The sequence below is a fragment of the Anas platyrhynchos genome, chromosome 9 (assembly GCF_047663525.1).
Source record: "Anas platyrhynchos isolate ZD024472 breed Pekin duck chromosome 9, IASCAAS_PekinDuck_T2T, whole genome shotgun sequence".
NCBI classification, from domain to species: Eukaryota; Metazoa; Chordata; class Aves; order Anseriformes; family Anatidae; genus Anas; species Anas platyrhynchos.
In genome coordinates, this window is record NC_092595.1 from 15,369,291 (window position 1) to 15,393,135 (window position 23,845).

Here is a 23,845-nt window from a genome sequence, read left to right on the forward strand (position 1 = left end):
AGCAGAGAGGAGGCTCTCAGATGGCAAGGCTAAGGCAGTGCAGGAGAACACACTTTGACCAGCCCTGCATTCAGCTGATCCTCCTTGCTGGGATTTAGGTCTTCCCAGAACTATCAGGTACAGGAGTGGGGGTTAGGAGCAGGAGGACACCCTTCGGGCAGCGACGAGCCATCAGATGAGTTCAGCTGCCAGGAACTGCACCACAGATTGTGAAATCCTCATTTTACTAAAATATGAAGAAGCTTACCGGAGGACACATGTTCTTGACTCTGCTTTTGTCGACCCCCCTGTTTAATGAGTCAAAGGAAGTAGAAGATCATGACTAACAAAATGTGGTCCAAAGAACAAACAGCCTCCCTCTGCTCTGCAAAGGTCAGCACCACCCGGTGACTCCACCTCTGCAGGGATAACTCATTCCTGTGTCCGTAACCACAGCCCTGAGAGCCACACCGAGCAGGGACCTCGTGCAGGGATTCAAGTTGCAATGGGTCAGCAACCACGCATGAGCTTCCAGCCTAGAACGTTGCTACATGCTCCAGGGGAAGCTTAAACAGAGGTGTCAGCTGGGTTAGGGAAGGGATTATTACTGCTAACTTCAGTTAGAAATAATTACTGCTAAAAGCTTGTTGTCAGTTCTTACAGCCACAGTAAAAACTGAAATGGATTTTAAAAAAGCATCTACAGAAATTTCCCTTTACCAAACATCCAGCATATTGATGTCAGCGTTCCTGCCCTCTGCAAAGCTGCAGCAGGTAAGGCTTCTTTCTTCAGCCTCCAGCCTGCTGCCTTGCTTCATGCAATTGCACAGAATTTGACAAATTATCCTTCTGAGAACAAAATGGAAAGGCAAGTTTTTCTCCTACATCAGCATGGAATATAACCAGAAATGAGTACACTGCTGCATCCACATGAAATACGCTCACTATGAACCAACATGGAAAGGTCAATACATTTTCTACCATGTAGTATTAACATTAGATCACAGATCCAACTGCACACACTTACTACGCAGTAAGATGGCATTTGCCCAGACTTTTTAAAATGTAACAGATAACTTAATAGCTGAAAACCAAAATGAGTGATCCAGTGCCAGTTTTTAAAATGAAAAAAATAGCCTTTTTTCACTAAATAGCTATGAGGAACCTGAAATTAAAATTGTCCTTAACAGGACAGCAAATAATTGGTTGTTCCTAAAAGAACTGGGGTATAGCTCAGATGCTATGCACGTACCTGCTGAATTAAAGCCTTTGGTTTGTGTTAGGTCAACAGGACTACTAGAGCAGCTCCCACAGGTTACATGTTTCTGGGGGAGTATGACAAGCTTACAGTAATAAATCTTACCACTTAAATCCTGACCTGCAATGGCTTTGGTGGCACTTCTCTTGCTCACCGAGTGCCAGCACAGCAGTTCATACAGCCACGTTTTGTGTTCTGCAGGAAAGAGTTTCTGATCATGGATCCTCTCCTCTGGTGCGACCTCCTGGAAGTTAGCCATATGAAAGCCTTCGCTCAGTAGCGCTTAAAAGGAATCCAAACGAGGACAAGTGTGAGAGCTGATCACCTGCGCTACCCGGCTGAGGGAAGTTCTAGTTCAACAGTGCTCTCAACTCTCAAATGTAATTTTCATGCAGGTGCATGATGATCATGAATACATGTAAGCAAAAAGGGTACGTTTGACTATTTTAAGGAGAAAGATGGTAGGAAAGCAGCACTTGAGTTATATTGCATCCAGCATTTTACTCACATATGCAGATAAAGATGTACTTCTTCAAAGGACAATTGTTGGTGAAGTGAAATCTAAGCAATCTAAATGTTACGACATTGCCTTTTGTAAATGTATGGTTATCTACTTCCAAAGACAACCACCCCCATTTCTGAGGGCTCCTTACTTGTCTCTATCGTACATGGGATAAAGAATCTCACGGCTCACACACCTCAATCAAAGGTCAGCAGCATTGAGTTTACAAGAAGTCTTGCTCCATGTCTGTCTACAGTGTGACTGAACAATGTTTCTTCCCTCTGCTACTGTACAAGTTTCATATGGACTTCCCTACACCCTGGATTTACAGACCTGAAGCATTACACCTAGAAAGCAATTACCCAACAACACAAACTTAGTGTGAATTTTACTTCTGGATTTTTTTGCTATGGTTTGGTTATGGAATACCAAGTAAGTACAGCAGTCCCCTTTCAATATGTAACTTAGACTTGGAAAAAGTAAGTAGGAAAAAAAAAAATCAAACTTCTTTTTATTTTATTTTTCACTTTTTGAAAGCATTTTACACAGGTTTTGATCTTCAGAATACCTTGGAATCAGTAGAAAAAACTAACTGAACAGTTTGTCTTTACAATAGAAACCTTTCAGGAGTCAAAATTGAGACTAAAAAAATACATGCAAAACATACTCCTTTCAAAACACAACTTGAAACGAAGCACCAAACTACACAAATATGCAGAATGAAACAGCATTTAACATCACAGAAGTAGTCTTCATAAAAGGTGTAAAAGTCACCTATTCACTAGGCACTGTTCACTTGTTTAAACAGAAGAGACAATAAAAATATTGTCCACAAACTTGCAATTTCAACTCAAAGGCTGTAGCTAGAAATTCCTCTACATGTCATGCTTTAATAGCGACCTGAAAAAAAAAAACAACAATATATACAATTAGACTTCCAAGCATCAACGGATTTTACAAGTTCCATATCTAACTTTATAGACATGCCTCAAATGTGCAAATTCAAGTGCCCAGTGATTTATTTGTCTACAACAAAGTATGACGTCAGTACTCTTCTGTCAGGAAGTTCCTTCCTGAAGAAAAAGCCCAGTTCACATCATATATGCACAGGGCTGATGTTTCAGTGTGCAATACACACTGTAACGGCTTGAAGCCAGTTTCCCCATGTATTCCCCAAAGCAGTTACACTTGTTTTCATCTGGACACAAATGGTAAAGGTGAGAACAGAACCTAGTCATTCAGGGTGCATCCATTTCAAAGGGAACATGCTAGGAATGCTATTGTGTTTTATTAACTTTCTGCAAAAGCACAGCTTTATCCTTCGTGCAAATAAGCAATTTGGAGACGAGCACCGCTTAGGTCCCAGACTGATTTAGCCTTCTCTTCAGCAACTTGTCAGGAATTTTAGTTCCAGTACCAGAACCTGCAAGGGTTGGTTGCAATTTGGCTTTGCTGTCCTAGACTCAACCAAACTGTCAACCTGCTACAAAGTGCTGTCGTAACTGGGTTCCCAAGAAAAAAGTGCTACTTCAGACTTTTTTTTTCTTAAAAAAGAAAAAGTGGTGTTACCTAGTTTATTTTGTTGCAAACTAAATATTTGCTCTGCCCTCAAGGTTGCCAGTTGCTCAATGAAACTTTAAAGGGAACCGTAGTTCAAAAAAAACAACCAAACTGAAGTTATTAGGGGATAGAAAAGCTAAGGAAGAAGTTCAGGCAAAGTGGAAATTTGCTTTTGACATGAGAGCTGTAACTACTCACGAGGTGAATAGGATCGAGATCTGGATCGAGATCTGTAGCCCCCTCGACTGTAATATGGGGATGGTGATCTCCTCCTGTGGAAGAAAGGAACAGAAACAATCCCTTCGTTAAAGCCTGTGGCAGATGAGTGGCAGCAGCTTTTAGTGGGTATCTCTCAATCCTACTATCAGGAGCATAGTTGGGGAAGCTAATGAGCACATGAAGAGCTGATCGACATTTATACTGGATAACAGAGCAAACATTTGAAATTTCTTACCCTTTTTTTTGAGCAAGCAGTCAGATTAATACTACTTTTGACTAATAAAGGAAATATGCTCTCTTGTGCATCTGACTGTGTCCAAGTGTTGTGTTTCAAGCCAAGAGCATCCCAAACAAGCAGAGTAAGCCAAATCACACCTTAACTTTTAAATTACTTGTTCTAGATGATGAGTTGATCTGAACAGCACTCTCTGCTGCCACCTCCCAAATCTCACCCTCAACTCTACGATACTCTTCCAATCCAGGCAAAAGTTTTGCATTTCCTTGCTTGTTTCCACTAATCCCCTGAATTGTCATTCAAGAAAACCAAACTAGTGCAAAGCTGCACTAGCCTGACCCTATACTAACCTCACCCCTTGATGAGGGAAACTTTGAAATAAATTGTACTGCTCACGGCAAAGTGGCAACCATTCAGCAGCCACTCGACTGCTGTAGTATGTTTATAGCTATCCCAGACTGGATTCAAACATCCCCAAAATACCATATACGAGTATCTCTATTGTTAAACAAGAAACAAAAAGCTTTCCTGTTGTACCTGTAAAACTGATCCCTGTCTTGAACAGCTCTCCATCCTCCTCCGCCGCCACCACCACCTCCTCTGCGAATACAAAAGCAGATCAATTTTAAAAATGTATAAAGTGAAGTAATAAAAATATTGCCATACAAGCAAAAGTATTGTCAAATACAGGAAAATGATGTGAAGACAAGAAAGCATTTGGTACCTACACTGGACAAAATTACTTCCTCATTACACTCATCTTTGCATCACTGGGAGGAGCTGGCTGAATTCAGTAGCAAGGAACAGTTAAGAGAGGACTCGCACTCAGCTGCCCATTGCTGTATTTTACAATGGCATACTCTCCAACGAGCAGCAGTTTGAGATTGGTACAGAGCCTTTGCTTCTAAGAGCACTCCTGTTCTCAGATGCTTACCCATTCCAAGCAAGCAATTTTTTATTTAATTTTTTTAAAGCAGTGAGATCAGTTCGCTGTCCTGAGGAAACATGAGCAAGTTGATTTCAAGGTTGAGGCAGGGGTAAAGCAGACACCCTTTTATTTTAACACTTCACTTAATCACGCTTAAACAAGGGCATCTTCAAAACAGCAGTAGAAGTTGCACAGAACTGAAACAATAGATCGTAATATTGAATGGTATTTAGTGGCCAGTCCAGTACCTCCACATATTTAGATACAGCTAAGCATTACTGGGAGGAGATTGCATCAAGCCTGCATTACAGAGCAGGGATGACCACCACAGATGGCTCACAGCAGCTCAAAAAGGCTATAATTTTAAGACAGAAAAACCACCACATTTCCGATCAGCAGGTCTATTTTACTTTGTGTTTTTTCCTCCAGAAGTCCTCCCTCCCCATTTGGTAGATAGCCAGTGTGCATACTTCTTAGGTTATTCTTCAGTTTACAGACACTTTTCCAGACAAGACTAAGCATCCCACAGCAACACGGGGAAAATTATGGGGAAATTAAAGTTTCAGTACGAGAACTCTGTCCTGAAAATGCCCTTAAGGCTTCTCTACACAGCAGGCGAGGAAGAAAGAAAATGCAAAGTAATTGTTACCAATTGATTTTCTGGGGGCAGAGTACAAAACAGATGTTAAGTTTATATATCCCCTAGACCCTTTCCTGTCGAGGGAGCACCCATGGCATATCATAAATTAACTGAGGTTGGAAAAGGCCTCTAAGATCACCTGCTAAAACCTTTAACTTTGCACTGCCAAGTCCACCATTAAACCACGGCACTAAGCCATGTATCTACACGTTTTTGCATGCAACTCTATTCTTCTCTCTCCTTCAACCAACACCTGCAGGATAAGAAGTAGGTATTTAACTGGTACAGACCATGGCATTTGTTAAGTAGCCATGTGCATCTGTGGCTTACTTTCAATCTTTATCTGCTAGATTTCAATATCTGCAATATCAATATCCAAGAAGACAAAGTTTTTGCAGAAAGCTTTTAAAAATTACCTGATTTTTTTCAGGGAATGGAAATCATTCTTGCTGGACCTGTCAAATGCTCTGAGAATTTCTCCCCCAAAGCCCTAATTCACGCGACAGACACAGGACAGGAGAGCACACCGGAAAGTCAGAACATCGCCTGCAGCATGACTGCCTCGAAGCGCTGAACCAAAGCATAGCTGTGAATTCTGATACACTACACAAACTACACTAACTGAAGTAGCCCATCTTCTCACTTCACTTCTTATTAGCGCGCTTTTCCTCTCCTAATCCACATCCTCCTCACTATCAGTTGTTCACTGTCAGTCTCTGCAACTATGCTGACTAGCACACACCCAGAAGTGAAGTAATTCAAACTTCTGATACTGCTTTACAAAGATCCGAGCCACAATGCACCATCAGGGATAACAAAAGGTAACACCTGGTAGCGGAAGACTTTTGTCATACCATAACCTCGATCAAATTACATTTCAAGAACACACAAGCAACAAACAGCAGATTTCAAGGACTATGTTTTAAGACACATGTTGTCTGTTCCCCAGCATTTTATGGAGCTGCTTCACGCAATGTCCTAAAAATAATGAATTGAAATCTAGCAAAGCAATTAGGCATTATAGCAGTAACTATCCTGGGGAAGTTTTTGCACCTAGTGCCCCGAAATAAACAAAGTTTGGTCAAAGATACACTTTTGTGTCACAGCTACTTCACAAAAGCCTATATGCAACAGCTGGCAAGGCAAAACCAGTAAGTCTTGGTGTATGCTTAGTAAGATTTATCCTGCTACAGTTCTCCAAAACACTCAAAGCTGCTGACACAGTAGGGAAATGGATAGAGGCAGAAAATACCCTGTGTTCCCAGAGCCGTGAGCAGAACACTTGTGTCTCCCGCATTCACTGTAAGGAGGTGGAGCACCTCTCCCTGCCTCCAGCAGGGCTGAAACACCTGAAGAAGCAAGGCCCCTGCTTTAGATCAGACATGCAAGGCAGGGAGGTGAGAAACAGAAGCAATGGCTAAAGGTAAGAAGTAAGTGTCTGAGAGTAGAAGGAGGGGTAAGAAAGACAGCTGCCCTCAGTGACTGAGGATCACCACACAAATACCAATGTAAGCATATAGAATATATTTCTTATACATGTAGGAAGGAACAGAAGAGCATACTGAATGCTAGGAGGATCACAGAATTGAGCATTTTCATCATCTTTGAGGTGTAATAGGATAACGCAATTCAAACGCACGCATCTCCAATGCGCTGTTGGCAGCAGGCAGGTCACAAACGCACCCAGTGCCGATGCGTTACAGCTAGCCAAACAGCTCAGTGCTGCTGCACGTACTGAACAAAGGTTCCACAACCATTTAAAGTGACGCTCTTAAACATTGGGCAATTACAGACAGAAAAAATGAATTGTCATCTTGCTGTCCGACTTAATTGCATCCCAGTCAAATTCTGGGAATTTCACATGGGACAAGCTCATTTGGCAGTCAAAATGGAGAATGCTGAAGATAAGTGAGCTCTGTCTCCAAAACCAATGAAGTACCAACTGCATTTTCAACAGATTCTGTACTAACTTCCCTAACCTTCTGACAATCTGTTGCCACCTGAACATTCACACCTCTTTTGGTGAAGCTAGCTACTGTTGAACACTTAAGTTTGGACTGAAGGCAGACAGAAGAAAGATACGCAAGTCCCTCAAGTAGATCATCTACACACAGCCTGACAAGAGCATGCTAAAAACAAAACAAAACTTTTTCATGAAAATATCCAGTATAGAACAGGTCATTTTCCAACTTCTGATTCCTCATTATTGGCAGTGCTTGAAATGTCCACTGTTAACAGGGGATCCTGGTGACCACTTCCTACTTTTTGTCTACTACACTCAGAAAGTAATTTGGTGTTGTAACACAAACTCGAATATTAACGAGCACCCATATTGCCACCATTTTAATGGTAATAGAGGAATCAAAGAATTATTTTTGAAAAAAAGAGTACAGAGAATGTTACTTTGTTTTTCAGAACTTACTGATGATTGAAAAAAGCATTATGGATTAACTCTTGCTAAACAGCATGAAGTGTATCTCCCACTAATCTATTTTGCACCAAGTAGCCTCCTTGGTAAAGATTTTGTACGAAGAAACCATAATTAAGATGAGCCTAAAAATATATTGGCATACTTCTGAAGGTAGAAACATAGATGAGAAAGCACAGTTCAAAAAGTAGTCCAGAATTACAAATATTGCCTCACCTATATGATCTGCTGTAATAGTCACGATCATCATATCCTCTATCATATCCTCTGTCATAGTAATCTCGTCGTCGAGAGCTGCCGCTACAAGTAATGGAAGAGAAATTACATTTAATAAAATATAAAGCACTGTTCGCAGTGCATCCAGTCAAGTACACACCATTTTAACTGGCTTAAATTACTACCTCCTGTCCTCACCGTTTAAGTGATGGCTGAGTGTTTCCCACCTATGCAGATGGAGACAGATCTACCTAAGATTGCTTTTTAAAATGCTTAAATTTAAGACTGCTACTTTCTTCCTTGTCTGAAACCTCTTAACCTTTGGATATCACAGGCACAAGAGGAATTCCATTCTGTAGCAACTCCTCATTCACTTTTAACTCTCAGAAAGCTTATTTTAGAAGAACTTCTCTATTAAAAAAAAAAAAAAAGCTTACAGCATCAATACAACATCAGCTACACAGCCACCAATACCATACGCTGAGAGTCTTGGGAAAACAATTGGGAAACCACTTGGGAAAACAACTCACATTCTTGGAAACTTCGTCAAATGTTTACACTTCGGATAGGGTAAACTGCAAAGCTGCACAATAGTATTTGTTGATGTACTCTTGAAAACTAGAGCTTGCAAAGCCATTAGCATTTGAGAACACGTAGGGGAACATCCATTAATCAGAAACAACTTGAAATAGTTTAGAAATTAACAAAGATTCTTACTGCAGACTTATATGTTTAGATAACTGATGTTTTGGCATAACTAATGAACACAGGTTTCTGCTTATTGCAATCCAGACTGACACTGCATCAGTCTCTGACAAGTGCTATATAAATTAAACACCTTATAACTAAAGAGTAGAAAGATACATATTACTACTGATAGCAGTCCATGTGAGTTTTTCCTTTTTAAATAAATCTGAAGAACCTCTTTTATCAGCTGAGTTTCTAGTTTTCTGAGGCTTTGCCAAACAGCCACACCAGTGTTAGCACAGCTCTTCCTAAAGAGACTTGTTAAAAATATGATTAGGCATCAACGATTTTCATATTTTAGCTCCCAGTACTGAAACATCCACTTACTGCGCTGCACGCAAACCAGAAGCAAGGATGTATGTTCTTCTTGTGCCCACATACCAAACTACTACATGTAGACACTAACTTTCAGAATAGCACATTAATGTAAAAGCCTGATAAACTAGGAAAAACACACAGAAACAGGTCTCAAAGGAATATATACAAGAGGGGTTCTGTGGGTTTTATTTATTTTAAAACACAGGACACAATATAACCTGTCCCTTATTTTTTTTTAGGATAAAAAAATCAGGAGGTAACTTACTAAGTTGGTCTTCCCATGTAGATTCCAGGGGTAGGTGTGTGAGGTCTTTTTGTAATGGAGAAGTCTACCCGGATTCTTCTTCCATCCAGCTCCATTCCATTGGCACGTTCCTTTGCCTAAGCAGAGATAAAAATACAATTAGCTGTAGGTATGAACTTTAGTACCAACACAAGCTCCTAACCACTGCATGAAATATTTAGAAAGGCCTCAGAAGAGCTCAACTAAGACCCAAGTCTAGATTTCACATATGCCCCATACTTACATACCGAACATAAACTCTTAAGACATTCTAACTAGCTGGATATAAGCCTCAGTAATTACTTAAAGGTGACTTACATTGCGTGAAATGCCTAAGAGGAACATAATTTACCAATTGTTTCATTAACTGTTTCTAACATGATTAAGAGGAGCCTTTGAAAAAAAGTGCTTGTGTAGGGAAATTGTAACAACTCCAACATGGAACACTAAACATAGAATATACTTAGACGTTAAGTCTATGTATCGGTGCTCTTTTAATTCTTCCCCCCCCCCCAAAGACATTCTCAAAATCTACCATATCCTTGAATATAGTAGTATTTGAGCCATAAGCAAACACGAAGTAAAAAGCCTGAAACCACTTTTTCTGCCAAGTAGCACAGCCCACATTCAAAGCTTAAACCTACCATGGAAGTCTTACGCTGAATTTGGAAAAAAAAAAAGACACCCCAGATGGTAAGAATTAGAACTCATGCAGAAGATAAACCTGATCACAGTCCACAGACACAGTGCCATCCAAGGCAGGCCCAAGAATAGAATTGCATTCCCCTTCCCATGTCATTTCCATAGCACTTATGAGCACACTTGGTAATCTATTATATGGTATCGACACCACTTCGATTCACCCAGTCCTTTAGGGTTTCAGGCAGTCACTTGACCAGGAATGCCAGAAATATTTGCCTGGCCTTTTATTTTCATAAAAAAATACTTCCCCACTTTCCTTCTGAAGCTCTACAAGTCAACAGGATGCATGCTAAAGCTCCTACAGGGCACCTGAGCGTTTGAGAACTGTGCAATATCAGTCTGGTGCACTCCGAGCAGTAATACTAAACAGAGGGTCACGTGGAGCTCGGAAAGAACTTCCATCTCATAATTTGAAGAGAACATGTGTTTCTATTTTCTTTTTCTTGTTGGCACAGTTGCACCATGCTAGGCTGAAGATTGCTTTTGTGACTTATACAACAACTCAGCCTGCACTGGGACCAGAATTCATGCCCTTTCACCGTTTCCTCTGGTACACAGAAGATATCTTTTGAACCAAGACACTGACATTTATTATGAGGTGCGAAGTTTTTTTTTTAGGCCCTGAGAAGGCAGGGAAGATAAGATACTGTGACATTAGCTTGCATTATGATCATTTCACCTAGCCAAAGGGATTAGCGCAAAAGGTTCCTATGCCACTTTAAAGGTCGAACAGAAAGCTTTCCTAGGCTACAACCTGGGACAGAACATACATCCCAGCAAACATGCCATACAGCCCACACCCCAACCTACTTCCTTAGCATCCTCAACGTTTTCAAAGTACACAAATGCAAATCCTCTCGAACGCCGCGACTGCTGATCGTACACAATGGAAACATCAGCAATTGGACCATACTTGGAGAAAACTTCTCTCAGATCTCGTTCCGTGGTGTACAGACTCAACCCAAATACACCAAGACAACAGTTTGGGTCAGGATTTGCCTAAAAGAGAGAGAGAGAGATCAGAATAAAAATGCTCGCATTTGCAACATGTGGTATATTTTACAAACTTGAGTCCCTGAAAATATCAGCAACAACACACTGCTTCGATTGAGGTTGGATTAGTTTGCTAGTATACACTTCTATTACAATAAAACCTACAGATACACAAGCACCCTTTCACAGAAATACTTTGCATTTTTCCTGTACCAACTATAGTGAGAACACACAAAGTTACTGTACTTGGAGTCTTCTCTCCAGAGAGAGTGGGTGACTACTGACTACGGATACAGAGAACGGCCTGGATCACATCTTCGTTTTAGTTATCACTTGTCCCCTAACTTTATCATGAAGTACATTGCTTTCTGTCAACTGAGACTCTCAGCAGCTAAAATCAAGCCAGACTGGATGCTCTCACTTAATAAAGAGAACGTCAAGACAGCTTTTAACTAAATATTTTACTTCTCCAGCCTTTCTCAAGTAAAGTCAAATGATCCTCCCTCCTAATTCTGCCACTGCCCTTCACTGCATACAGCTGCTCGTTTATTACAGCACATATCCTGATATTAGCCTGCACTGGTTCCTAGGCAAACTTATGGAAATCCAAGGTTTACCAAAAAAACAAATGACAATTAACCTCACCAATACCTTTTAAATAGATCCATGCAGGAAGCAGAATGATTTTGTGGAAAACCCTATGGAATGAATGTAGTGACTTCAAGATGTACTCAAGCCTGTTTACACCTCCTCCCCTCCTCTGCAGGGTACGTACCCTGTTTCCAATGTGGCGCCTGCGAGTAGACATGGGGGAATGGCTGTGACTGTGTCGTCGCCGATAATCCCGACTGTATGACCTACTTCTGGATCTCCTGTGAGAGCGGGAACGAGAGCGTGACCTTGTGTAGTGTCTACGGGAACTCCTCCTTGATCTAGATCTGAGGAAAAAAAATAAAAAGTAGTGTTTTTTTCCCTGGACCCTTCAAAAATAACAGCTACTCACAAAGTCTAAACAGCCATTTTCTCAGAACCTGGGGTAGGCACTACACAATTAAGATGTAATCAATTTAGTCACTAATCTCAAAGCCTGACCACTCAATCTTTACAATTAAGACTACAGTAGATGCTCTAGAGCATATCTACTGCAAAACAGTAACCTCAACATCCACTTCAATTAGCTTTTAACTCCTCAGCAGCTTGTAACTGTCTAACAAGGATATCTTGGTTTGAAACAGTACATGCTTTGAATATCCACAGCATTTACAGTAGCGTCTAAGTAAAATTAAAATAGCTGAGAGAGTTCTCTCTGGAAGACTTAACAGAAAAATGGAACAGGAGTAAACAGTAAATACGGCTTCACATCGAACATGCACAATTGCAGAGGTGCACACTTCTACTTATTCCAGAATAACACTGCCTTCAGTGACATGGAAAAGCAAATATATTTTTGTGAGTGCATATTTACAAGCACAGCAATCTGCTAAACACATCTGAAACAGCGCATAAGAGGGCTGAAGAAATTAAGTGGTAGAATGTTTATTTACCTTATGGTATTTCAATAGTTATTTAACATCAGCTGTTCATAAATGTTTATATATTCACCCTTCAAATGTATTTAGGCAAAGGTGCAACTGCTCCCTAATTTTGGCCCACTTCTCTTTGGAAGCGTTTGGAAGTGACAGCACCAGGTCTGTGGAGACGAGGCCACAAACACTGCATTTTCTTCTACTTCCCTCAGCTCTCCCAGCACGGGCAGTCTTTGCTGAAAAGCTGGGCAGGCATTTACACTGGAATATTATGCCCGAGCGTGGTCTGCTGTTTGCAGTCACTAATCTGCATGTCAGGCAAGCACAAAGAAAGCTGCTGCAAGGCTTAGAAGTACACTAAACAGTTTAATATTCAAAGGCTCTTAGTCATAAAATATTAATTTACATACTCTTCTTTATACCTTAATTGCCTTGCCCCTGTTTGTGGAAGCTGACTGAGACCAGAAGCCACTGCTGCAGAATCGTGTTTCACAGTAAGCCAACCACTACACCAGCATGAACGCTGCTCTCAACGTGAACCAGTTTTTACTCTCCTGAGCATTTAACAGCTTCTTCCACTGTCAGGCTTTGTCACCAGGTAAGTGTCACCACACAGCCAAACTGCGGGACGTACACTCTGTACATTACAGGCCTCAAAAAAATGCCTTTGATTTCTTCAGAAGCGAGCCAGCTAGTTTTGTCTTCCTCGACCTGAAGCATATATGCATGTCCCAGAGAAATGACTTCAGCTGGACCCCTTACAACACTTATGTATGTAGAAAGAACAAGTGATTTGGGGGAACAAAGTTAAAAAAAAAAAAAAGGAAAAAAACAGAAAACTTCCCTGAGACAGAAAGACAATGAAGTAAGAACGTAAGTGAAGCTCTACACATGCACAAAGCCACATTTCAGCCTTTGATAAAGAAAACCTGAAGACAAACACAGAACCGATGTTCCAGGTTACAGTATGCATCCATTACAGTAAACAAAAGCTGGACCCTCCTAAACTACACAAAACACTGAGAGCAAGGCTTATGTTAAATAGGAACTGCTTATATTGCTGCCTTAGGTGCAAAGAATTGTTTAGACTTTATGAACACACAGAACAAGCTTGTACAGGGTTTCCACTAAATTGTGGATGAAAACTTCAATAAGAACAGCTTTGGACTTTTTAATCAAGTATGTCCACACCCCAACTGATAAATACGCCACGACACAGATTTGATCGTCAATCAAAGTTTAATTTATGAAGCTGGTGACTCAGAAATATATTTGCGATGGAAGCTACCACGAAATATGAAAGATCTCACAATGTTATCTCTGGTGAGAGCCAGTTGGGTGACCTGCTCGTGATCACATCCAGATGAGTGATGGCACTGAAAATAGAATCAAGTATATTGGTTCGAAACACATGCCTTGACACAATTCCACTCAAATCTGCTAACGAATCAATTAACTCTGCAACATACTTTCAGTATTTCCAGCTGCAGGAATTTGCAGACAGCTGTTAAATGCTCAGGAAGCCATCGTAGACATAAGCATCTACTGCTGTTCATCGAAAAGCAAAGTGCCAGATGCCCGGGTACTATTTAAAGGAGTCCTTGCAAGAGCAAGTGATTTGCCTGGTCACTTCAGACTGCAGTCTGTGTGTGATTGCACTCCTAGGTAGTACTGTGGTTATTCGGCAAGTGGGAAGCAGAGTGCTGGAAAGACCATGGAAGCCCAAGGGGTTATGATTGGGGTGCAGAAGGGCATGCTGGATTGTCCTGACTTGCTGGCCACATTAAAAGGCAAAAGGCTGGCCAAGGAACATGTGTGGTCTCCACCTTCAAAGCTTTTAAAAACTCAACTAGATAAAGCCCTGGGAACACCACCTGAACCCCCAGATGAATCTGTCTTGAACACGGGTTTGGACCAGACCTTTCCTAGGCTGTCCTAGGAGTCTACTGATGCTAGCAGTTCCAAGCATCTCTTCATTTAACCTGACATTTGTTCTCCCACTGCAGGGATTCTCAAGTGCATAATCTGACACTTGTGACTGTGCCTGAAATACACAGAAAAAACAAACCCATTTCTCTGCTGTCAAAATTCTAAAGTGTTTACCTTCTCACAAAAGCCTTTCAAACTGATCATTTTGATCTTGCAAGCAGGGATAAACACAGCATTCAATACTGTTTTCTATCATGGGTGACTGCATGATGTCTTCCAGAGATGTCATCCTTCCCACACCCTTACCCCCAGGCTTTGGTAAGCCTAATTCAGTGCTCATACACAAAAATGTATTGTGAGCAGCTCAGCTGGAAACCCCACCACTGAAACCCGAGCTTTTTTTGGTTGTTTTTCTTCTCTGAACACTTACGAATGACTAAAGGTATCACCTACACATTTATTTCCGTAGTCAGCACTGCATTATCTAGACTCTTCAGAAAAAATAACGTCATTCAGCCATTTACAGGCTTCGTTGCCTCTCCATTCATTTCTTTTTAAATACGTACCCCTTACACAACACCCCTGTTAAGTCCAACGCTAAGTGGCTAGCAGTGACGTTTATCATCTTATTTTTAGGCTCCCGGCACATTTTACGTCTCGGTTAGAAGCCTGTTAGCAGTTTCAAGAGAAATCCTGTCACTGCGTACAGCCTGTTTAACAGGTAAGGATTGGTGATACAGCCCGAAAGGCATTTTCATAGCATCCACTTGTGGAACAATGACAGTAATTAAGCTACTTTCTCTACAACTTTTCTGAGCACTTAGGAAGCTGCCTCAAGTTTTTCAGCTTGTTAGTTTTCAAGTTGAATTAACACATATTTAAAGGTAAGACATATCAGTTGACATTCACATTTATTATACTTATCTGCGTCTTTCTCGTGGAATATACCATGAACTACTCTGGAAGCATCATTGCTTCCAGTGAAAAAAACACTTTAAGGTGACCTGAAGTGTAAAATATGCTGATATACTGATTTATTTTAACACACAGAAAAACTAGGATCTAGAGCCCCTAGCGCTTTCCGCTCAGAAGCTAGCCTTTTTTTTTTTCTTTTTCAAGATAAACTTAAAAGGCAGGGCACCTACACACTACTTCTGCAGAGATACAAGCCTTCGTAGCAGAATACCTCTCAGAAAAAGCTGCAAAGATCTAGCTCAATAGTTTAGCTTTTCAAATCCAGAAACCACACATGCCCCTTTGCATTCGGCGTGCACAGATCACCAGGTACCTCTGCAAACAGAACTGGGCTACAGAGGACTTCAGTTCATCTCTGACATAATAATCCAAAGACAACTGACTTGCAAGAGGAGGAAGAGGTAAAAAGTAAACTCACCTGGATTCAGACCTGGATCTAGATTTTGACCTGGAACGCCTTGAATCCTCCTTAGATCGAGATCTTGCAGGGGTGTGCCTCCCCGACTTGCCAGACCCATGAGCACTTCCGCTTCTGGAAGCAGAACGGGATTCCTGCACGCAGATATTGAAAGCCTAATTTGTATACAAGTTCTGGTTGACCTAAGGTCTGTAAACAAGCTCCAGTGAAATAAATGGTAAAAATTCATATCTATGTGTCCGGGCAGTTGGCATTAGAACTGCCTAGATTTTTAAGAAGTTTTTCCCTGGTAGACACTTCTTTACCCTGCATATACTTTTGCTATTAAACAGATAATGCATGCATGTTTAGCAAAATATACAGGGACACATAAACAGACTAGTAATTACTTAGCGTAGTGCTTTCAGATTCCAGATTACTTCTTATCTTAACTTCATTTTTATTCCTTTTCTTCATTCTTCCGTTTCAAATTCTGACTTCTTTCATCTTCCCCACTTCACACAAATTGCTCAATATTCTACCAAGTGGGACTTCTGGTCTGATAATTAGCATGCATTCACTTTCTTTTTTTTCAAATTTCAGCTTCACTTATTCCTGAGCTTCAAATAATTCTCATTTATAAAACTTGTCAAATGGCGACTTCCGCATTTTCCTTCTTCAACATTAACCTTAATAGAAAAAGAACAGGATGAAGAATATTTAAAAACTCCAGGATAAAATCTAGTGCCAAAACTGAAACTAGAAAAAAAAAATGTTCTGCGGACTTTTACTATATATGCAGTTCAAGAATTGAATCTACCGAATTCCCTACTATTTTATAAACAGGTTCAGTCAATTCAGTTTAACTTTAAGCACTAAGCAACTGGATTTGCTATTTATGCCTACATTTAACAGCAAGTGCACAACAGATCAACTGAAGGTCTACTGATCGATTCTAGCATTCGGAAACTCAAATACTTTGCCAGCCACACACTTAGACAAAATCAACAAGAAGTGCCGTAAGCCAAGCTAAGTCCCTGCTGCGGCCAGAGACGCCTCGAGCTGCCAGGATTTGGAACGCAGGAAGCACAGCGCGCTCGGTCTTCCCGCGACTTCACTCGGTGTTATGCCGGGGGCAGCCTTCCAGGCTGGCAGCCCGCTGTGATGAGCACGCTCACGGCTACGCTGCCCGTGCAAGGCTGGTTACAGGCGCAGGGCTCGAGCTTCCAAGGGAGAGCTTTCCTGAGCGAAACCAGACTTCTGTGCAAAGCGCTCGCACGCTGCGCTGGAACAGCAGCCCCTCTGCTCTGCTATGTGCTTGCCACTGATTCTGGTGGTGACCTAACCTAGTCAGCGCTCTCAGCTTTTATTTTTGCGAAGCAGTATAATGCTCAACTTCAGTCACGTGGCTTAGACGCTTGGCGTGAACACCCTAGGAGGTATTATTTCAGAGGAAATTTAAAATTCAGCGGCAAAAATCTATTTGGAACAATTCCAAATTTTGTGACAAGTCCAAGCAGGAGCTTGACTAACAATGTCAGACTACCATTATTTCTTCCAAACCACTTGTTTTTAATCTCTGTAACATCTCTTAAATCCGAACACTCAACTTTATAGGCATTTCAGACTAAGCATTCAGAAATTCATTAGCTAAACCGATATTTAATTGTGCTTAAACCACTTCCATGTGACATACGATCCCGTTTAGCTATTGGCAGTTGCCTACCACACTGGTACCAGTTGGGGTGGAGGAACTTGCAGGATGAAGCAGATTTTGAATTAATACCGAGAGCAACAGAAATAAAGCAAAGTCGGCAAGGCTGCATTCTTTATCAATCTGTGTACAGAAGTGTTTTAAACGACAGCCACCACACTTACAGACCCTGCAGAGGGCAGTGCAAGCATCGAGAACTAAGTTACAAATAACAAGTTTACCCTAAATCCATTACTACCTTCAAAAGAAAAAAAATAAACCCCTGGAGCTGAGTTCTGAGCAAATGCATGACGTTAGCCACAAGAAGCCTTTAGCATTCTTAGAGTTAGACAAAGCAAGGTTTGAAGAACGGGTAAAAAACAGCACTAAGCTGCTGTTCTTTGGAGGAAAACTACTTCCATTCACTAGAGGTAACTCTTGGCAGATTGAAGCTAGGCAGAAGGAGCGATGCCCAAAGACAGCAGCTCTAAGGCTGGGAAGGACACGAGGAACGCATGGTGCTGCGGGAGGGAAGCAGCAGGGAGCACCTTGCCCATGAGCGCACTGCGGACCTTTTTCAGAGCTTTTAGAAGTCAATAAGCTTTGAGGAAATATAGTGAAGAGGTATTCACATAAGCAAATGACTGAAGTCTTCATATCGCTGATAGTTTGTTTTTTTTTTTTTTTTTAAAAAAAGGATAATCTTTGCTATGTTATGTTAGCACGTGTGGGGAAACCGGATGCCTAGCATCGGAGGAAGGAGTTTAGGAAAAACCTGAAGACACCTGTGTGTTAAAACAAAATTAAACAGCTGGCTTATTTTCCCTCTACCAACTTCAAACTTTACGAAATGTTCCTGTTTTTCAGCCTTCGCATTTTGTTTCTGGACCATCCTTCTCCAAAATCCTTACCTTCTGTCACATTTTACAGGCTTACATCCTCAAAAGGCTGTACCTGATCTTTTCTGGATATTACTGAGACTGGTAACAGCTCCTGAAGTTTCAAAGCTGCTACCCTCCCCACCCTGCCCCCAAGCAAACCTCACCTATCCAAATTTTGTTACACCAGGAGCCTGCAAACCCTGCACTTGGTGTGTACCCCACTAAGACTGATGCCCGCTGAGGGTTCACACAAACCTCTCCCCCGTTTGGCTTGAAGCGCAGAGCAGTTACGATTTGCTTTGGTTCTGAATACCGTGATTTCCTTTTCTATTTTTTGCTCTTTGAGAATTTTAAGCTTTAAAAAAAGGCAAAACAATTTCATGTCATGACACGTGGAAGAAGAGAGATGAAAAACTTCTGTCCCACCTATATGCAAACACTTCTGGAAGCGGATCAAAGCCGGTGCTCACCGTTAAATAGCCAGCCGGTGTTTCTAAGCTTGACTTTTTGAAGTGCAGGATTTTAACAACCACCAGACCCCTTGATCTTCACCTGCAGCTCTTCCCAGTCATCAGGCCTCACTGGAATTCAGGGGGAAGCCCTGAAGTCCAGGGTTGTGGTTTCCAAATTATTCTTTCCGTACTTTAGACATATTAAAATATCTTCCGTGCAGCATTACAGACTGTTTTTAATACCTCTGAGCACATTTGTAAGGACAGGTTACAGTAACCTCTAAGCATGGAAAGCCACAACAGCAGAATGACTTTGGGGACAGGAGATAAAAATTTCCACAGGCAGGAGGAGCTGTAAGGTATGTAAATGAGGTCCAAGAATTTGAGTTTTTTTGGGTACTTCTGCAATCCAACTGAACCTCATGGGAATGCAAGTTACAGATTTCAGTTATTTCACAACTTAAAATACAGTCAAACACAATTATTACTATGATTTAAGCTAAGTTTATAGGGATTGAGCAATTCCCACTTGTCTTCCAAAAGGCAGAGCCCCCCATCGTGCATTACCTAACGTGACTCCAGATTCATCCCATGTGCAAGGGGGCTAACTTGACACTCATTCAACCTTGCTAGTACTGAATCTAGCAGCTGATCCAACAAAAAAAATAACAGCTTCTGCCTCTCGCTGCAAAGCACGCGATCACCAGGTCGCTGCTGGGGGCTGGGGATCCGTGTCGCAGATGGAAAGCAGAGCAAGCCCTTTTGGCAGCAGCCCGCAGAACAAGAAACACAGCAGCGTTCTGCCGAGGCCCCTGTTAGAGCCGATTTATAAACAAGAAGCAGTACTAATGCAAGGTAAATCCAGGGATGTGCCATTCAGTAACTATTATCTGCCCCCAAAAAACTCTAAGCAATGCCTAAATGTTTTGATTTAGTGAACGGTTTCCAAGCTCCAGCAAAAAAAGACAGGAGGGTGCTCTGAAAAACAAAGCTGATCTAACAGACCCTCGGCGCCAAGCCCGGCTCCCTGCCACACTGACCTGGTGAGCGCCTGGGCACGCTGAGCTGCCAGAACAACCCCTCTGTGAAAAACAAGCAGATTTCTGACTGCTTAGGGTGCTCAATCGGCCACCAAGAGGTGAGACCCAGCGTCAGCTCATGAAGGAGGCACAGGGAGAAGGACCTGTCCCTTTGGTGGCACCAAGCTATCAATCAGGCTGTTCTAAACCTGCCCACGTTGCTTCTTTAGGCCACAATTTAGTACTAGAGGCTGTACTTCCAAAAACACTGACCAAGTACTTGAAGTAGATCTACAAAATGAGCACTTGTAACATTAAAGTGCTTCTGACCAAAAAAAAGTAAAATAATACTGTATTAAATACTTTCTGATGAGGCAGATACCAAGTAACAACTGTTACTATTCACGCATTCCCAGGATGAGACTGGCTAGCTGCAGCTTGCAAATACTCGAAAAAAGACTTCAGCCACCCTTCTTTCCAACCTTTCCATGCCTGAATTACACACATCTCAGTGAGCACAATAGTGATGAATGAAAACAAAATTGTCTTTAAAAAGTGGCCTTTTCCTTCAGTGCACTGTCAAAAATCCATTATCTGAAGTATTGGCAGCATTGGAAATTTATGGTTTCTTCATTTTAAAAAAGTTTCTAGTTTTATCTCACCATGATTCATAAGTTGAAAAATCGTTTGACAGGGATTTTTTTTTTAACCTATGCCATAAAGTCAGTTTAAGGTTAAGTTGCCTCCAAAACGGGACATCCCATTATTTGGGATGGCACCTGGTATTTCTTCTTCGTCCCTGTAATGCTGACATTAGGACTTGTGGCTACATCATCAAGTCAAGTCTGCAAACCAACGCAGCTGGAAATGGAATCAGAAAAAAATTCAGCTGATTCAGTTCCCAGATCTGACTGACTACACAAACAGCAGTACGAGGGAGAAAGCAGGAACACACTTTCAGGAGCACAATTCTTGTTGGCAGCACGGACCTGGAACAGCTTAACAGACAGTTGTAAAGTCATATCCTAGATTATTTACCCAAGCAGCGTTCCTACTCTGCAAAGAGCAGACTTTAGTGCTTCCAGCTTGAAGTAGAAAGGCATTGACTCAGTAAAATATAAGCCTTAACTAGGCAAAAATAAGCATGTACAACACTGGTAATAATATTCAAAAAGCCACTCCCAATTGGTCTGAAATAGAAGGCTTGTAGCTAAATGGTCCTACCTTGTAGTTCTACCAACACAAGTATGCTGTATACAACTTACCTATTTATGAATCACAAAAGTTCAGTTACAGAGAAATAACGTTCTTCTAAACAAGCAGATGCAGCTTATTTTAAGCCTTGTTCATGATGAAAATTGTCCACCCATGATTTAAAAAAAATAAAATTCACAGAAGATAAAAATAGAGAAGAGTATGGGACAACTGCTGTCCTATTATCCCATACAAAATGTTTCTACAAGACTTTACAATAAGGGTTTTAACATTTGCATTCATCCTAATTGCAAATACAATGCGGGTTAGCATGAGAAGTTTTACCAAAGTTAGGCTAGCATTTTAAGCAGGTTTTCTGCCTGACTCACACAACATAAATTAGATCAACTTTTTTAATTAACATGCAGGAATCCATCTTGAGCACGCGAGCAGGAATGCTCCCTGCACTGAAAACAGATCTTCACATTGCTCTTAGAAGCGGTATCAGTGCAAATGGGATTGACTGGGGCAGAACAGGTCCGTAATCCTTCAATGGCAGCCTTTCGGTGTTCAATTCCACCTAGCAAGTTCAGTTTCCAGGAGACCAAATTTTTCTAGCCTAACTTCCCCAAAGCAGTACCGCTCCCATCCTGAGGCCTAGCAGAGTGAATCTGAATAAGAAGTGCCACGTTCCCCGAAGAACAACACTACAAGGCATAGCGATTTCTCTTAGGATTGTTATTTGATATTTTAGTAAGTCAGCACTTAATATTTTTGCGTGCCCTAGCCAAGGTTCAGATTCCCAACTTCCTGCCACCTCCACACCTCCCTCTGATGCTGCGACGAGCTAAAAAGCTACAGTCTGATGCCGAGAAGGACAAAACCCAGGAACGACCCCTGCAGTGCACTTGTGTGTTGTGGTAGGAAAAAAATAAAATAAAAATATTCAGAGCCCAATTCCCTAAAGAAGGAAGAGCTATGGGTTTGGCGGATTTGGCTACCAACGTGAAGCTCAGCACGCCTGCGGCATTAGCAGCCCGGCAGCTCCCCGAGGCCACACCGAGCAGGCTGCACACCCAGCGCCGCCTGCGTGTGAGGAGAGCCCCGGACACCGGGCCGCGGGGCTGTGACTGCGCCGGGAGGGTGGCGAGCAGGCTGTGTGTGTGTGGGGGGGGGGGGGGCAGCGCCGCAGGGAGCCGGCTGGAGGGCGAGGATCCCGCAGGATCCCTCCGGCTCCGCGCTCCCCAGCCCGTCCCCGCCACGCTGGCGGCGGGGTAGAGGCGGCGCGGCGGGGCCCGCCCGCCCTCGGCCATTTTGTCCCTCTCGGCGCGCCCGGTCACCAGCCCAAGATGGCGCCGGGCGGCCCCGCCGCGCGCCCCCCCCCCTCCTTCCCCTCCCCCCCCCCTCCCCTCACCGGCCGCCATCTTCCCCCCGCCGGGCCCAGCCGGGCCCCGGCCCCCAGCTGAGGCCCTCCCCGCCCAGCCCAGGCGGCTCGGAGCGCTGTGAGCGGGGCTCGGGGGGGGGATGGTGCTGCCCTCGGGGCGGCGCGGGGCGGCTCCGTGCATTACCCGCTCGCCGTAGTTCTGCTCGCCGCTGTCGCTCATGGTCCCGCCGCGCCGCTCCCCACCGCCGCCGCCAACGCCGCCGCTGCGCCGACACCACCCGACCCGACCGTCCCCGGCGCCAGCGCTCTCCGCAGAGGAAGTGACGTGCGACGCGCGCGCGCTCGCCACGCCCCGCCCACCCCGGCGGCCGCGCTGAGGGGAAGCCACGCCCCCTCTAAGATAAGCCCCGCCCCCTCTAAGTTAAGCCCCGCCCACTTTCAGTTAGCCCCGCCCCCTCCGTTCCCGCCCCGCAATAAGCCCCGCCCCCTCCATGCCCGCCCTGAGGCGAGGTGCCCCCCCCCCCCCTTCCCGCCCGCGCCCCCCCCCGTGTGTCCCCTCCCAGCCCCCTCAGGGGTCCCCCGCTGCCTTTAAAGCCAAGCCGCCTCCCCAGGCGGAGTTCTTATTCCGGGAAGGGTTAAAAAATGGCCGTGATCGCCTCATTGGGTTTTGTGGAGGAGGTGCTGAACAGCGCTCGTTTAGGGGGATTGGGATGTTCCTGAAAGACCCACGCGAGGGCAGCACAGCATCAGCACAGTTCCTTTGCGCAGCCCTTCAGTCGTTTCTTCCTAAATCCCTTCACAAAATCCGTCATAAACCCCCTGCGTGGTGCATCTGCGGGGAGACACAACCCTCGTCCCCCCTCAGAGGTTGTAAAGCACCGCCATCCATCCCCACAGGGGCAACGCGGCTCTGGCTGCGTGTTTATCAAACAGGGAGCCCAAAATCGGGCAACTGAGGGAACTGACACTGCTTAAAACGCTGCCCACACTGCACTGACTTACCAAGTGCTGTTGGAAGCAGAGGGTCTGTGTGGTGGTGGAGGTGTTTAGAACAAGGGGGTCGGTCCCAGTTGGCACCTACCACGGCACCAGTAGCTCCACACACCTCCCCTGAAGGCCGAGATCCCCCTCTGCTACTGCTTCCACCTGGCACGAAAACATCAATTTCTTTTTTTCACTTAAATGTGTTCTCTGTGTAGTGAGAGTAGGGGTGATGCTGTGCGCGCGGCCTGCCATTAAACAGGCAGCAAGGCAGAAAGCTGGACGGCCTGGTATCTTTCAAATTTTTTATTTTTTTCCTCTGGGTATTCACCACACAAATTTAAAAGGTGGCAGCTGGGGGCCCCAGCAGTAAAATCTTAGGCAGCAAAGCGAAGGCAGCGATTTGG

General features: G+C 43.3%; 1 protein-coding gene across 2 annotated transcripts; it reads right to left on the bottom strand.

Moving 5' to 3' along the window:
• Positions 1-2,237: 2,237 nt before the first annotated feature.
• Positions 2,238-22,803, bottom strand: TRA2B (transformer 2 beta homolog). 2 transcript variants are annotated; one of them, XM_027464592.3, is made up of 9 exons: positions 22,642-22,803; positions 15,856-15,989; positions 11,783-11,945; positions 10,825-11,013; positions 9,295-9,410; positions 7,965-8,048; positions 4,290-4,352; positions 3,497-3,570; positions 2,238-2,638 (listed from the first exon to the last, which is right to left on the bottom strand). In XM_027464592.3, exons 1-9 carry the CDS (start codon positions 22,675-22,677, stop codon positions 2,628-2,630), a joined length of 870 nt encoding a protein of 289 aa, XP_027320393.1. In that variant the 5' UTR covers positions 22,678-22,803; the 3' UTR covers positions 2,238-2,627. The 2 variants fall into 2 exon arrangements, with proteins under 2 accessions (XP_027320393.1, XP_027320394.1); XM_027464593.3 differs by lacking the exon at positions 15,856-15,989 and having other exon boundaries at positions 22,642-22,796.
• Positions 22,804-23,845: the final 1,042 nt, after the last annotated feature.